General features: G+C 45.8%; 2 protein-coding genes across 2 annotated transcripts in view; both read right to left on the reverse strand.

The window, feature by feature from the left end:
- Nucleotides 1-83: 83 nt before the first annotated feature.
- LOC131709244 (uncharacterized) lies at nucleotides 84-4,144 on the reverse strand. Its single transcript, XM_059011504.1, has 3 exons — nucleotides 3,897-4,144; nucleotides 1,845-1,956; nucleotides 84-1,599 (listed from the first exon to the last, which is right to left on the reverse strand). Exons 2-3 carry the CDS (start codon nucleotides 1,940-1,942, stop codon nucleotides 522-524), a joined length of 1,176 nt encoding a protein of 391 aa, XP_058867487.1. The 5' UTR covers nucleotides 1,943-1,956; nucleotides 3,897-4,144; the 3' UTR covers nucleotides 84-521.
- Nucleotides 4,145-5,981: 1,837 nt separating this feature from the next.
- Nucleotides 5,982-13,751, reverse strand: part of LOC117401124 (integrin alpha-5) — a 41,502-nt gene continuing 33,732 nt past the window's right edge. The window contains exons 26-30 of the mRNA XM_059011367.1: nucleotides 12,505-12,612; nucleotides 9,794-9,907; nucleotides 9,243-9,344; nucleotides 8,791-8,913; nucleotides 5,982-8,409 (exon numbers count right to left, since the gene is read on the reverse strand). Of these exons, the coding sequence (XP_058867350.1) occupies nucleotides 8,326-8,409; nucleotides 8,791-8,913; nucleotides 9,243-9,344; nucleotides 9,794-9,907; nucleotides 12,505-12,612 (531 nt within the window). The 3' untranslated portion in view covers nucleotides 5,982-8,325. The remainder of the gene's footprint in view (nucleotides 8,410-8,790; nucleotides 8,914-9,242; nucleotides 9,345-9,793; nucleotides 9,908-12,504; nucleotides 12,613-13,751) is intronic.

Consider the following 13,751-nt stretch of genomic DNA (forward strand, 5'->3'; position numbering starts at 1 on the left):
TTTCTAAAAAGAGAAATCACTGGAAGAACAGTTGTTTGGAAAAGAAGTTTATTAAAAATAGGAAAGCATGTAAAAAATGTTTTAAAAAGTTTAAATATAACCTTAATGGACATACAGTACATGTAAAAAAACAAGTGTATTGCAGACTGGACATTTAAATATTAAGTGCATTATTTTGAACACAAGAACAATTTCTAAACAGAAAGGTTTCTCCCTTTCAGAACACTTCTTGCATACAGCGTGACGATACAGAGAGAGATTTGCCCCGACGGAATTCAAGTCAAGTTTGACAGGCCGTTTGTTGCATTGCTCCTCGTAAACGCGCTGTCCAGAGATACAGGGAACACCTTTAGAATTTACAATCCATCTCCTTCATGGGGAATACGCTGGTGTGACTGTGCAAGAGAAATCAGGAACACTTTAAAAAAACAAACAAACAATCTTAACCCCTGGATTGCAGACAAACACATCAATAAGGAATCCAAGATCTCTGGAGCGCTCAGCCCCAGCCTCTCCGATCCTCAGTTGATCGCGATGAGGGGTCGATCCTCCCACTTCTGCCACGGGCTCCTCTTGTTCCCAAACTGTGGCATCCCAAACGTCACCACGGCCTCCCTGGGGGAGATCACGACCTCCTCCTGCTCCTGCTCCTGCTCCTGGCCAGACCCCGAGAGAGGAGCTCTGCGATTCCCCTCGCCAGTGGAGACCCCGCCCGGACAGGTCCTCCTGGGGGGTCCGGCGACCCCGGCCTGCCTCCCTCCCCTCCTGTGCCGGTTCTCCAGGACATCGACCCCCGAATCCAGGCTGCCTGCGTTCGCCTGCTGCACGGACTCTGCCTGCAGGGTCCTCCCCCAGGAGATGAACCAGGCCCTGGGCTGGAACAGCTGGCAGCCAGCCTTGGCTCTCTCCAGCAAGGACCGCTCTGATGGGACCTGGCTTCCCTCCTCCTCCTCCAACCGCCCAGAGCAGGAGCGGGGCCGGGGTCTGGAGAGGGTGCCCTCCAGGAGCTCCAGGAGGCTGGACCGGTCCCCCCTCGCTGTCCCCTGCTCCACATCGTCTGCGCTGGGCTTGCTGTTCAGCGGGCTACCGCGGGAGGAGGTCTTCCAGCTCAGCTGCCTGGGGAGGCTGGAAGCCCGGAGCGAGTGGCTGGACCCAAGCACTGGAGACTCAGCCGGCGCGGGGAGGGTTTCGGGGCTGGAGTTGCTCTTCATGGAGGAGCTGAGCCTGTCGGGCCGGGGCGGAACAGCGAGGTGGCGAGTCAGCGTCAGATCCCCTCCCACGATCGGAGACTCTGTGATCCTGCGCACCCCGCTCACGAGGCTCGGCTGCTGCTCGGGGGTCCAGCTGTGGAGAGAGCGCCTCTCGGTGGTTCTGGTGCCGGGGTCCCCAGGGCACACGCTCTGGTTCCTGCTGGTCAGCGTGACCGAAGTCCACTCCTCCTCCTGCCGGGTGCCCGTGCGGTTGCTGGGCTGGGCCGCGGGGCTCCCCGTGCTCAGCAGGGACAGGACGGCCTGCAGGCTGGGGGTGGAGGTGGCCTGGTCTTTGAAGGACTCCATCCTCGGTGTTGCAGATCTCCCCATCTTCTTGAGGCATTTCCCTCTGTCACACAAGAAGCAGATAGCCAGCGTTACAACCCCTCTGCTGCATAAACAGCCTCTACAGGACTTGCACAGTTTGTAACTTCCTCACAGCGACGGACTCCCACTGCAGAGCAGTTTGATCCACTCCTGGTTTAACAAGACGCACCTGAGCTTGCTACCTACACAAGCTGGTAGTAAAACCTGGACCGGGTGAAACCGCTCTGCAGCAGGAGTCTTGACAGCCGCAGTCTCTCTCTGGCTCACCTGCAGTAGTTCAGGAGCAGCACAGCCACTCCCAGCAGAAGCAGCAGCATGGTGACCAGAATGACCACGAGGAGCGCGGAGTGGTGAGAGGGGTCCATCGCTGCGGAGAGCCCTGCGACAAGAACAGGGGTACAGCGTCACACACACACACACACACACACACACACACACGTGCGGTACAGAGCGTGTTCAAAGTCTAGAACGTTAAAAGCGCACAATTCAATTCTACACGGTATAGGGGAGTGGATGCGCTGCTACTGACGGCATGATTTCTATAATACCAGCCCTGGGCAGCACTGTACCTGTTATCTACAGAGTGGCCACTAGGTGGTATCAGTGCGTTGCATGACCTTTTCGAAAAAAAAAATAAGGGTGGAAAATGTCCTAAAACTAAAAATGGGGGGGGGGGGGGGGGGGGGGGGGGAACCACATAAAACAAAGTGTTACATTATTTAAAAAATCAAAAACGCATATTACATATAGGATACGCATTATATAAACAATGTATCTGTGGGATAAAATCACTGCTGTGGGACAAATGCAGCCAGGAAGCACAAAGAACGCGAATTAAATTCAGACGAGGCACTTTGGAACCATTCTATTCTGACGTCATCATGACGTCATCCTGAATGGATCTTGCCTGCGTTAGCTTCTCACGTCGATCCTTCTGATGGACAGCAGTTTAACTTTCAATACACACAGTATGTATATAAAAACATCTTTAAAAAATACAATTCAAAGCAATTATTTATTTTATTTTAAATCAAAGCAACTTCCTCGACAGGTTTTATAAGCATTTCTTACGCGTTTTGCTTTTCTGTTTCTGCAGCCAACTGGGAAATTACATAAAAAAGTCCAGTTAGGTAAAATTTCAAACTTCAAATACAGTAAAACTCTGGAAGACAAATGCGTGAATCAGCCTTGTTTACAGGTGCGACTCTGGACTTCCAGATTATCGTGAAAATAAATGTTTATAATTATTTATAGGCCTAGTGAAGCTGTATTTTGTATTGTTTTCGCTACAGAACAGCCTGAGGCTGAAGTCAAGGTGCGGAGATATTTACCGCAGCTCAGTTCTGGCTGAATTTAAGCCCGAAATATTATATCTAAACACACTGTTTCCATGTTCTAACAGGGAAGGCAATACGACTCCTGTTGCACAGCAGTTTCACCGTTTTAAGGTTTTACTACGAGCTTGATTAGCTTCAGTGTGTTCAGGTAACAAGCCCAGGTGTGTCCGATTAAACCCGGATTGGAACCAAATTATATTGTGTCTTATTTCTATGTCTGATACAGTGTTTGAAATAAAGAAAAAACAGACATTTCTGAAAGTAGTATATATATATATATATATTTTCTAATTTTCAAACTAGTTTATTTCTGTTTCGGTTATTTTAAAAAGCGACGGACGAAATTCGAATTTATTTATTATACAGTGTTAAAAGATAAATCACAAAACTTACCTTCTAGAGATTCAGACCACACTTTTTAAATAAAATTAAAAAAAACCCCCAAAAAAACGAATTCAATAATCGAGCGATGGATAAACCTGTGGAGCTACACAGCCTAAATATACGTGTTTATTTTAAATTATAAAACGCCGTTATCTGGCTGTGACCGAGGCGTGGTGCAGGTTACACCTCACTGCGCAGCCGCAGCCGCACCTGCGCGTCCTCATTTAATCAAACCTGACCGAGGGTTTGCCGGATCACATTCTCACCTGAAACAATTAGCTGAACACGTCACTTACTGACGTGTCTATCCGCTGAAGTCTGCAAGTTACGTTTTTATTTTATTTAATTTTATGTTGTCCTTTCTAAATGCTTTATTAACAAATTCCTGTTTTATTTGTGTCCATACTAATGTGTCATGCTAGTCCGTGGCTTTGTGTGTACAGTAAACATATTGTAGACACATTGTGTGTATAAAATTTAGTGTATGACTAAAATAACTTGAATTAATGGTATTAAAGTTGAATTTTAGAAACGTTCTTGATACCTGCAATACGTCTGCTTCCTGATGCAGTGGGATCATTAGCGTGTGGCCGCTTACCTTTTGCAGACGGTCCCTCCCGAACACGCGTGTCTCGGAGTCGGAGCAGACCGAACACGCAGAGCGGCTGTGAGGGCTGCGGTGTGCAGGCTGGGAGAGAGAGAGCGGCTGCTGGATCGGGGTTCCACAGTGAAGAGAACTCTGGAGCAGCGGCCGCCGCTGTGCCGAGCTTCCCTCCCGACTGCCTGTCTAGAGTGAGTGTCTGTCCCAGCACCGCCACAGCCCAGCGGAATGACCCGGCCACGGGGAGCAGATGGGCAACCGCTTAATGCCCCTGGCCGCTATCTGTCACAATCTGCACCCCAGATCAGATTACCTGGGGTCGAGCAAAGGGTCTTATATCTTTAAAAAAAAACCCACCACCACATAAACTAACCCTTCTTTAGCGTATCACCACCCTACAATCCTTTATCACGGTAAGCTTGGTTGATGACCCCAGTACAAGTCCTGCTGAGGAGGCAATGATCCGAATTGTTTACAACAGCATGGATTATGCAGCAGTTTGTAAAGCACTGTGAAGTACATTGCAAGTCACATCCCCACTGGAGCCTGCCTATCTACAAGCAGCAGCTTCGCTTAGGATTAGTGTAGATCTCACACTCAGAATGTCAATGACAGAGCATTCAAAACGTTTTAAAGCAGGACAGGTTCTGTTCAAGCAGATTGCGTGCGTTAATATCAGGGTCGTATCTGTTGTTTTTTTTTTTTTTTAGATTCAGTGATTTACGTGTTTCTAAGTGTGGCTACCTCTAACTTTATCTCGCACTCAGTGACACAGCAAAGAGTGCGTGAGAGTGAGACACACTCTGAACTTGAGAAGAGCACTTACAAACACACAAGGGTCAGTATCAAATCCTGTGGAGGTCCACTAATGCAAAAAAAAATATATAAAATGGATGCAGGAGTAGAAAAATTATGATTTCTACAGCTATACCCTACGATACTTCAGTTAAAGGTGACCCTCGTCCTTTGTCCTGCATGGCATGGATGCAGTGTGTGACCTGGGGGAGCGTCTTACGCAACTGAAAACAGGTTTCCGAGGGCAAAAACTATCCTGCCCTGAACTCTTGCAATATAAAAAGGTCATCATATCTACAAAGCATTTGCCACAGCGTTAAGTTAACACTATTTTTTCTTCTATAAATAAATAAAAAGCAAAACAAAACTGATGTAAAAATAACTTTAATTTCATTAAATAAAAAATAAAAAAATGCAACCCTAGCCCAGGGGTGACTGCAGCCTAAACCCAAAATGCGAGACAGAGTTCCCCTCTGTGTGCCCGACCTGCTCCCAAACAGATGGGCTTTTAAATCCACATATGGACACCACCAACTCCACAGGGATTGGGATCCTGCTCATAATCCTGTTCCCTCGACCAGCGCAGGAGATCCTGAGATTCAGGGGGAGGAAGGAGCAGGAGAGGGACTGGTCACTTCCCTGCAGCCTGCACGCAACTCTCCCTCTCTCTGGCGACTGTGAAACTCAAGATGCTGCTGCTGTCATGGGATTATTCTGCCAGTTCAATGTGAACGCTCTTCCTCCAGTCTTTAAATACTTTAAGCACAGGACTGAATTTGGTTTAAACCTCCCCCCAAAATATAAATGAACACTTTGTTTGTTTAAAAACTTTATTGTTTTGAAAAAGCACTTGGTGGCATAAAAAGCTTTTTTTTTTTTTTTTTAAATCAACACAATTTAAATATACAGACCACACCTTTTATACATTTGGAAATTCTGGGGATTAACAAATACAATTTGCAAAAAAAATAGTCCTAAACCAAGACGCACCATCCACACTGACATCTGCTGGACCCTGGGAGAAACCTTATTGCAATGGGGCTGTATGATGGGGAATCTTACCTAAAAGTAACAGCCCAACATGAAATATTTACTACTGAAGTTAACTTTAAATGGAACTACCATAGCGGACAAATTTACAGACATGAACGTCTCTATTTTTGCCACATTAAGAGTTTGAAAGAAATCTCTTGGTGGCAAAAAAATAAATAATGGTTCTGCAACAATTTAACTTTTGAAAACCGTTCCTGCAGAGATTCTTCTGAAAACACCATGGGTCATACTTGCTTTTGTACAAAATCAATTTTATTTGCTTGTTAAAAAAAACAGTAAAATACAACAAAAAATGAAAAACAAAATAAAATATATATGTGTCACCCAATATGGGGAGAGGAAATTCATTTTTTCATTGAATTTTCAAAAGGCACACTTCAAATATTCTTCTCTACCAATACATATTTACAACTTTTGAAATTGCTTGGGGAAGAAAAACCAAGGAAGCCTAAATAAAACGTGAGAGGACCGACCCAGTTCAGTTCATTGCAGAGACCTGCAGACTCAGAATTAGACTCTTCTGAACATCCAGCTTGAGCAGCACCGGGCTCTGCAGGATACAGAAGACTTTGAGGGTACGCAATGGGCTACCGAGCGCGACGACAAAGTTTTAAGACCTAACGGCTATTGGAAACCGCACGAGCACCGATGGGCCGGACAGCCTCCTCTCGTTCATGAACGTTCTTGTGTTCTGCAGTGTTATCATGGCACTTTAGTGTTGATATGATCAGGAGTTACTTCTCCTTGATTGTCAATCCTTCCACCAGACTGTGACGTGTGTTTTCTGATGAGATTATGATGGGCAACGTTGCTGGACTGGCATCTTTACAAATGTACATTGTAAGACGGGAATGAAAGCCATCTCTGGGTCAGTCCTCCACACTCCAAGCTAGAATGACGTCTCTGACGTAAAATATATTGCACTTACAACACCGTTCAGGGATTCCCCAGTAACCCGGCTTCTCTACCGTCCGGCTACAGAACTAAAAAGCTGCAATCTAATCTAGTAACCCAAAAAGCTACCTACTTCTCTTAAGACCAGTTTTAAAAGCAGCAGCGTCTTCTGAGTCGACCGCGAGTACATCTAGGTACTGGAAACTTCCCAGATTAAATTAAATATCAAACCTAACCTACCAAAATCATTAAAAGGAAAAAAAAAAAAAAAAAAAAAAAAAAAAACACAAAAAAAACACAAAAAAGAAAAAGCTGCAGCTACTAGCAGTGGCGTTCGGACAGGACTTTCGGTGCGATTGTGAAAACGCACCCCTCACCTCTCCAGGGTGACCTTTGTTAAATCAAAGTTTATGGCGCTGCGATATCTATTCTTACCCCAGGTTTATATATATATATATATATATATATATATATATATATATATATATATATATATATATATATATATATATATATATATATATATATATATATATATATAATGGCACTGTAGATGACGTTTGCCATACTATGCAGTGCTGCTAGCATTAAACAAATGCAGTGATCACTACTCTGTTCTCATCCGATACTGGTTTGGTAAATCGATTCTAAATCCGAGGATGATTTTGGCAGCGCTGTAATTTTGATTTAATCCAGGCTCCTGTTTTTGCACTTTGAGCACCAGTCTGCAGAACCAACAGAGTGGTTCATTCCAGGAGTCCTGTAACAAAGAGCAGAGACCCCCACTTCGCTCTCCGTCAGGCACACACGTCCTCTCTCTCTCTCTCTCTCCTCAGTCCAATCCACACGGCTTTAGAACAAGACAAAACAGCCAGTGCAGGAACAGCACAGGGGTACCCTATTGGAACAGTCTGGGCTTTACAAGCGTCTCTGAATTGCAGCAAGGCAGGAAAATCTGCACCAGTCCCAACACTCAGCGACTTCTGAGCAGGGCCAGGACTGCTGGAGGCCAGGCAGGAAGACTGCGTTGTCAGGGAGGGAGGGAGTTCGCTGGGGAAATGCTAATGGAAAGCAGGGCTGGAGGAGGAGTGGGAAGGGATCCCTACGTTTTGCTTGGCAATGCAAGTTTCTGTACTGCTGCTCACTACACAGTTATACAGAGACAAGTTTCCCAGGCTTACCTGAATTGAGTGACTGAGGGAGGCAGCCCAATTCTAGCACCAAATAAATCACATACACACACAAAATATATATGGATGAAATCAAATGAAAGAAAATGTACACAAATTAAAAAAAAAAAAAAAAAGCACACAAACTGCAGTCGGTACGGTCAGCCAGAAACAGTTCATAAAAAGCCAACTAAACAATGGTCACCCATGACCATCCACATGACTGGAGGAGTGCAACGCAACGCTGTACAGATCAGGTTGCATTTTCATTTCAGTCTCGGATCTCCAATCCAGTCGCGTGCATTCGTTTGCTTGTATTCCCCATCCTGCCCACCCTCGTAAAATGAAATGAAAAACATTCATTTTGGGTTTTTTTTTTTTTTTTTTTTGCTGTGTTTAGTGCAGTCTTTGAGTTCCAGTGGTCTCCCTCCTCGCTGCAGTGTTTCACTCGAATGTTTTTTTCATTTAAATTTTTTTTTTTTTTTTTTTTTTTGGTCTTAGTGGCCTACTGCTGTTTAGGCCTCGGACGCAGCCTGGGGCTTGAGTTCGGCCTTTTCCATGGCGGTGCCGTAGGGTAAGGAGCGTTTGAAGAAACCAAGCTGAGGAAGAGGGGGGAAGAAAGAAGTTAAAAAAAAAAAAAATTAAAAAAAAGGACAAGTGACATAAAATTACTGTACTTTATTGGCCCAAGAATGTTGTTTTTCAACATTTCACGATTTGTCATTTAGCGAAAAAAATAAATTTTTTAGATAGATCTATATCTATATGCAAACAACATGCATCCACCAATTCATCCACCTCCTCCGTGTGGCGGAGGAGTCTTCACTGACAGCAGCATCACACTCGTACTTGCCTCTCGACTGCACAGCTTGCTCTTCAGTTGAACGGCAAGGCGTCTTTGAACAGTGCGGCTTGCGGTTTGCCTTTGCATTCAATTCAATGGGCGGTGATGCCCCCCACCCCACCCCCCCGTCACTTACCTTGTATAATATATAGATGAGCAGTGCCAGCAGCAGGAGTCCTGCGAGGACTGCCAGGATAATGATCCACAGAGGCACGGCGTACGGGTTGTCTGGTTTGGTCCAAACCACCGACGTGCTCACCTGGGGTGGGGGGGAGGGAGGAGGATAACGAAATGCAGGTTAGCTAGGCAGTGAAGACACTCGCACAGGGTGGTCCTGCCTTATATAGTCTGGAGTGTCACTGCTCATGACTGCTTGACTGGTTACTAGGGTGCGTTTCTGCGCAGGCTTCCAAACAGGCTCAAGTTTTAAAAGGAGATTTGTAATGCTGGTAGTCACTGATAACCCACAACGAGAAGCAGTCCAATGGAGTTTGTAATAAAAACGACTGCAGTTTTAAAATGTGCAACAGACTGTGAGAGGGCAAAGACATCACGGCATGTATGCAATTAACCTCAGAGTGTACTTGCCTGTATTGCTCCACTAGGGGACGTCCTGGGCAGGATTTCGTAGGGCATTTTGAGGACGTTGTAAGCAGCCTGGCACTCCAGCACGTAGGGGCGATACTTCCTCTGCAAGAGACATGTCGACAATATTAATTAAAACTTTTAGCAATACAGTTTAAGCTACTTATGCTTTCAGTGCTAGTGCAGTGCATTGTGCCATTAAAAAAACACTCTACAGAAAGGGCATTCTGAACTCTAGTTTAGTAATAACTCCAGGCAGCCACCAGAGGGCAGTGCAGACCAGCAGCTGGGGAGCAGTGGAGGTCTACACAGAACACTGAACACATTCCTATGCTGTGACCACAAAAAAAAAAAAAAAAAAACCACCAACTAATGTATTTTCAATGCCGACATTACACACACTGCACTGGAGAAACACGGCTACACGCAAGCTGCTGAAACCAGCGGGCCCTGGCTGTGCACCACAAAAACTACATTACCCAGAATCCCGCTCGTCACCCCCCCCTCCCCTCCCCTATATGCTCAGTGCTGTCTCTCTGCAGGTGCTGCCATACCTGAGTGAAGGTCTCTGCCCAGATCCGGGATCGCACCTCCAGGACCGCGCTGGTGCCCCTCTCCAGCAGCCCCACCTCACAGCGCAGCTTCAGACAGTCCACCTGGGAGCAGCTCTGCAGACAGACAGACAGACAGACAGGGGGCATGAGCAAGGACAGCACGCAGCAACGTGATGGTTTGGTCTTTAAAACATCAGAACTGTGCCCGAGCGTTAAACCGTTCTGAAAGACATGCGTGCAGATTACAGGGGTTTTAAACTCTCTGTGTTTGCATAGCAGAGAGCGTCCAGGGCAGCCCAATTTATTTCACACTCCATATGTCTTCACTGTTTCCCCGTACACAGTTAAATGCAGCTGTAATTTTTCTCAAATTAAGTGACGGAAGGATTCCAATATGTTTAGGGTTAGAATGGCTTAAGTTCACAGGCCCTCGATTTCTTCTTGCCCTAATTCACCAATTCAGGAATCGAGCAGAATGGAATCTGAGAATTCCTCATGTGATCATTCTCTTTGTAACTGTATTCCTGGCACGAATATAAAAAAAAAATCATCACGTTCACACACACAATTAACCCAGTCTCTTATGAGCAGTAACACTCCAGACTATATAAGGCAAGACCAGGGCATCGACATCAAAAGCTAACGAAGGGCCAGCTTCGCTCAGAGCATCCTGCCCGATCCTGGGAGACCGGGGCCTGGTGTGATCCAGCCAGAGACTGGGGGGGGGGGGGGGGGGCTAATTGAGACTGGCCCATTAATTAAAACCTGGCCCCAGGGGGCTGTTTGTTTGGAGAAATGCGACGATACTCAAGGCCAGGGGAAAGCACCGTACCCGACTGCAAGGCAGCCAGCCGTACTGGACATTCCAAAAATTCTCTGGTTCTCAAAGCCTCCAACGCAATCTTCTGGATTAATAAGAATGTAATGGTGCGTGGCCGGGGCAAAATAAATTGGAACCATCTGCTGCTGAGCTAAAGGCAAACCCACACTTCAAAACATGACCCCTAGCAACTCCTTTCCAAGAGTACTGACCATTAAAAAAAAAAAGCTGTGAAGTATAGTGGAGTCTGATGCAATCCAGCCATCCGAAATACCAGACAGCATGTATCAGATGGAAATGACATCACTAAAGATTAGCAATACTGTTTAATCATCCTTGTTTAACCCCTGAAGGTACACAAGGACCATTTGGATGACCGGATACTATATATATAACATTAAATATATCAACAACTTTAAACTCCTTAAGCTTTGAGTATAAAAGGAAGGGGTTTGTGTTCCCAGGTGGGGTCTTGTTCACGGTGCAGGTAACAGAGCGAGACATCAGGTGAGAGCGACTCACAGCAGCATCAATGGAGCTACTGTCTGCCCGACAACAGGGAGCTCATTTATTGCGATTGGACCAGAGATTGCTGGGCCCTCTCCACCACACGTGTAAAACAGACCTAAAGTGTCCCCATTAGCTCTGACATCAAAAGCTCCTGTGTCATAAAGACATCAAGCTCTGTGTAATTACTGCTGATTGAAGGTACAGCACTGGGACCAGCTCACCTGTGCAAACACACCTGACTCAATTACAGGGCTGTCGAAACTGCGCTGTTACAGGGGAGGGGGCAGTAAGTGCGCAGCACTCTCTAACTACGTCCAGAACAAAATGTCAATGAAGTGATTCAAAGGCTTATAAAAGGGCTTCTCTGTGTGTATGCATGTGTGTAGTGTCTGAATGTACTCCCTGTGGTGTTCTAGTTTAGAAACAATAGTTTGTTGTTCTTGCTCAGTTCTTTCGCACTGGAGTAAAAGCCTGGCTGAATGAATCTAGTCCCTTGTGGAGCGGTAGTTTTAGTGAAGGGCTTTCTATTATCATAGGAGTGACTTTAGGTTTGCTTTCAGTATAAAAATTAAATGTTGTAACAATAAAAAAAGGGCTTAGAGACGGATTCACTTTGCTTATACATCTGTGTGTCCGGGTGTGTGTGTGTGTCCGGGTTTCTCAAACGTCGCTTGCAGCAATGGGATAAGCCTGGTTCTGGTGTACCTTGAGAGCGTTTCAGCAAGGAGATCGAGGTTATATTTTAAAAAGGAAACAGCTCATTAAACACCCCCCTCCACCCCCCGTCAAGCACCTCAGAGTCAACATCCGGCTGCTTTTATTTGTCGAGCGATAAAGAAAAAAAAAAAAAAGAGAAGGTGCAATAAAACAAATGACCTTGAGGGCACGAGCATGGGGGGGGGGGGGGGGGGGCTCATAAACCCAAAATAAATGTGTCACTGACCGCCCCCACCCCCCAACCAAAACCATGTGATTCCATAGAGCAAGACCCCCCCCCCATCCTGTTCCACACGACACGCGAGGGGTCAGGAGAAGAGAAGGAGGAGGCGCTTTATTAAAACACTTAATAAGCTGTTTGTTTAACTTCAGATGAAACAAATCTCATAGTGTGTTCAGAGCATATAATATTAAAACTATGGTTAATATCATTATTATTTCTCTTATGGCCATTACCAATACTTATTTAAACAGGTTTCATGCAAGCCCAGCCCTGAATAATAATAATAATAATAATAATAATAATAATAATAATAATAATAATAATAATAGGTTTAACAGCAGCCCTATTCTTGAACTTCCAGTCCCAGATTCCTGCTGTTTCAGGGGCTGTCGCTCCAAGCTGTTTGAATGGGTTACCCAGTGTCCCGCCACCCACACTCACCAGCGTGTCCATTTCAGAGAGAGCGTCCCGCGGGGCGTCCCGTTTCTGGATGTAGTGCTCGGGGCCGGGGGTGAGGGTGGGGGTCTGCTCCGTGGGAGAGTGGTTCAGCTGGAACACAAAGGGTTAAAGAAACAGCAGTGAGTCGAGTCCGTCCGTCTCCAGCTGCAATCGCGTCCAATCATTCCTCATAACCCACAGGGAAGGAAGTAAGACTCCAGGTTTTACTACAAGCTTGTGTAGAGGGAAGTGTGTCGAGGGGAACAGCCCTGGCCCTTTAGATCCATTCTGGGCTTCTGTTCCATCAGATCCTAAAATTAGTGACTCTTAGCAGGTCCAATACACTGATTTAGGATCAAGTACACAGGCTTCCTCCTTCCTTAAAACAGACTGCCTGTACAATATTTGCTTTTCAGCGAGAGAGAGAGAGAGCGCGAGAGAGCGAGAGGAGAGGAAATGTCACACAAACATCTGGAAGGTTGCTTTCCAAACTTCCTTTGTTTGAGCGAGGCAACTCCTTGAGGAGAGGGAAGGGAAGAGAAGCGAGGGGAGCAGGGCGAATCCCAGAGAAAACCAACACCATCTCCTCCTGACAAACCCCCACGCTCTTCCCACGCTACAGCGACACACACACACTTGTCCAAAGTGCATTCTGAAACAACTCGTCACAACTTATAAATACACAAAAAGATACGTGGCTGGTTTGTACAGAACCTGACCAGCACTAATCCAGGCGCCCCGACAGTAAGGCAGCCCAATAGCAGCGCTAACGGGGGTCTGCGAAGCCAACACGTCTCTTGCAGCGATTCCTACAAATGTTGTAACGTAGCATCCCTCTGAAAAGGACATTCTCTTCCTTACCTCCTTTGGTCAGACAAGCAGAGCCTGTCCCGGTTTTAAAATCTCGTTTAAAAGGCATTTCTTGGTTCGTTTTCAAAAATTACATGTTTTATTAAAAACTATTTGTTTAATAATATTTGCGGCGGTAAAATTTAAATGCGTTCTGCAAGTGCAATATTGTAGCTGTTGTAAAGACTTTGATCACTGTACAGTTTTTTTTTTTTGCACACTATGTTGGCACATACGGTTTCTTTCTTATGCTGCCAGTTTAATAAAACTACAGGACCTGGGTTCAGGGAGTCTGGTGTGCCAGCAAGCCAGGCAGGGACTCTGCAAAATAGTTCCTAAAGAAAAAGTCTTTGCACAGGCAGGGTCTCCTTCACCCATCTGGACCTGCTTAGAGCACACCG

This window comes from Acipenser ruthenus, chromosome 42 (genome assembly GCF_902713425.1).
Source record: "Acipenser ruthenus chromosome 42, fAciRut3.2 maternal haplotype, whole genome shotgun sequence".
In the NCBI taxonomy this organism is placed as follows: Eukaryota; Metazoa; Chordata; class Actinopteri; order Acipenseriformes; family Acipenseridae; genus Acipenser; species Acipenser ruthenus.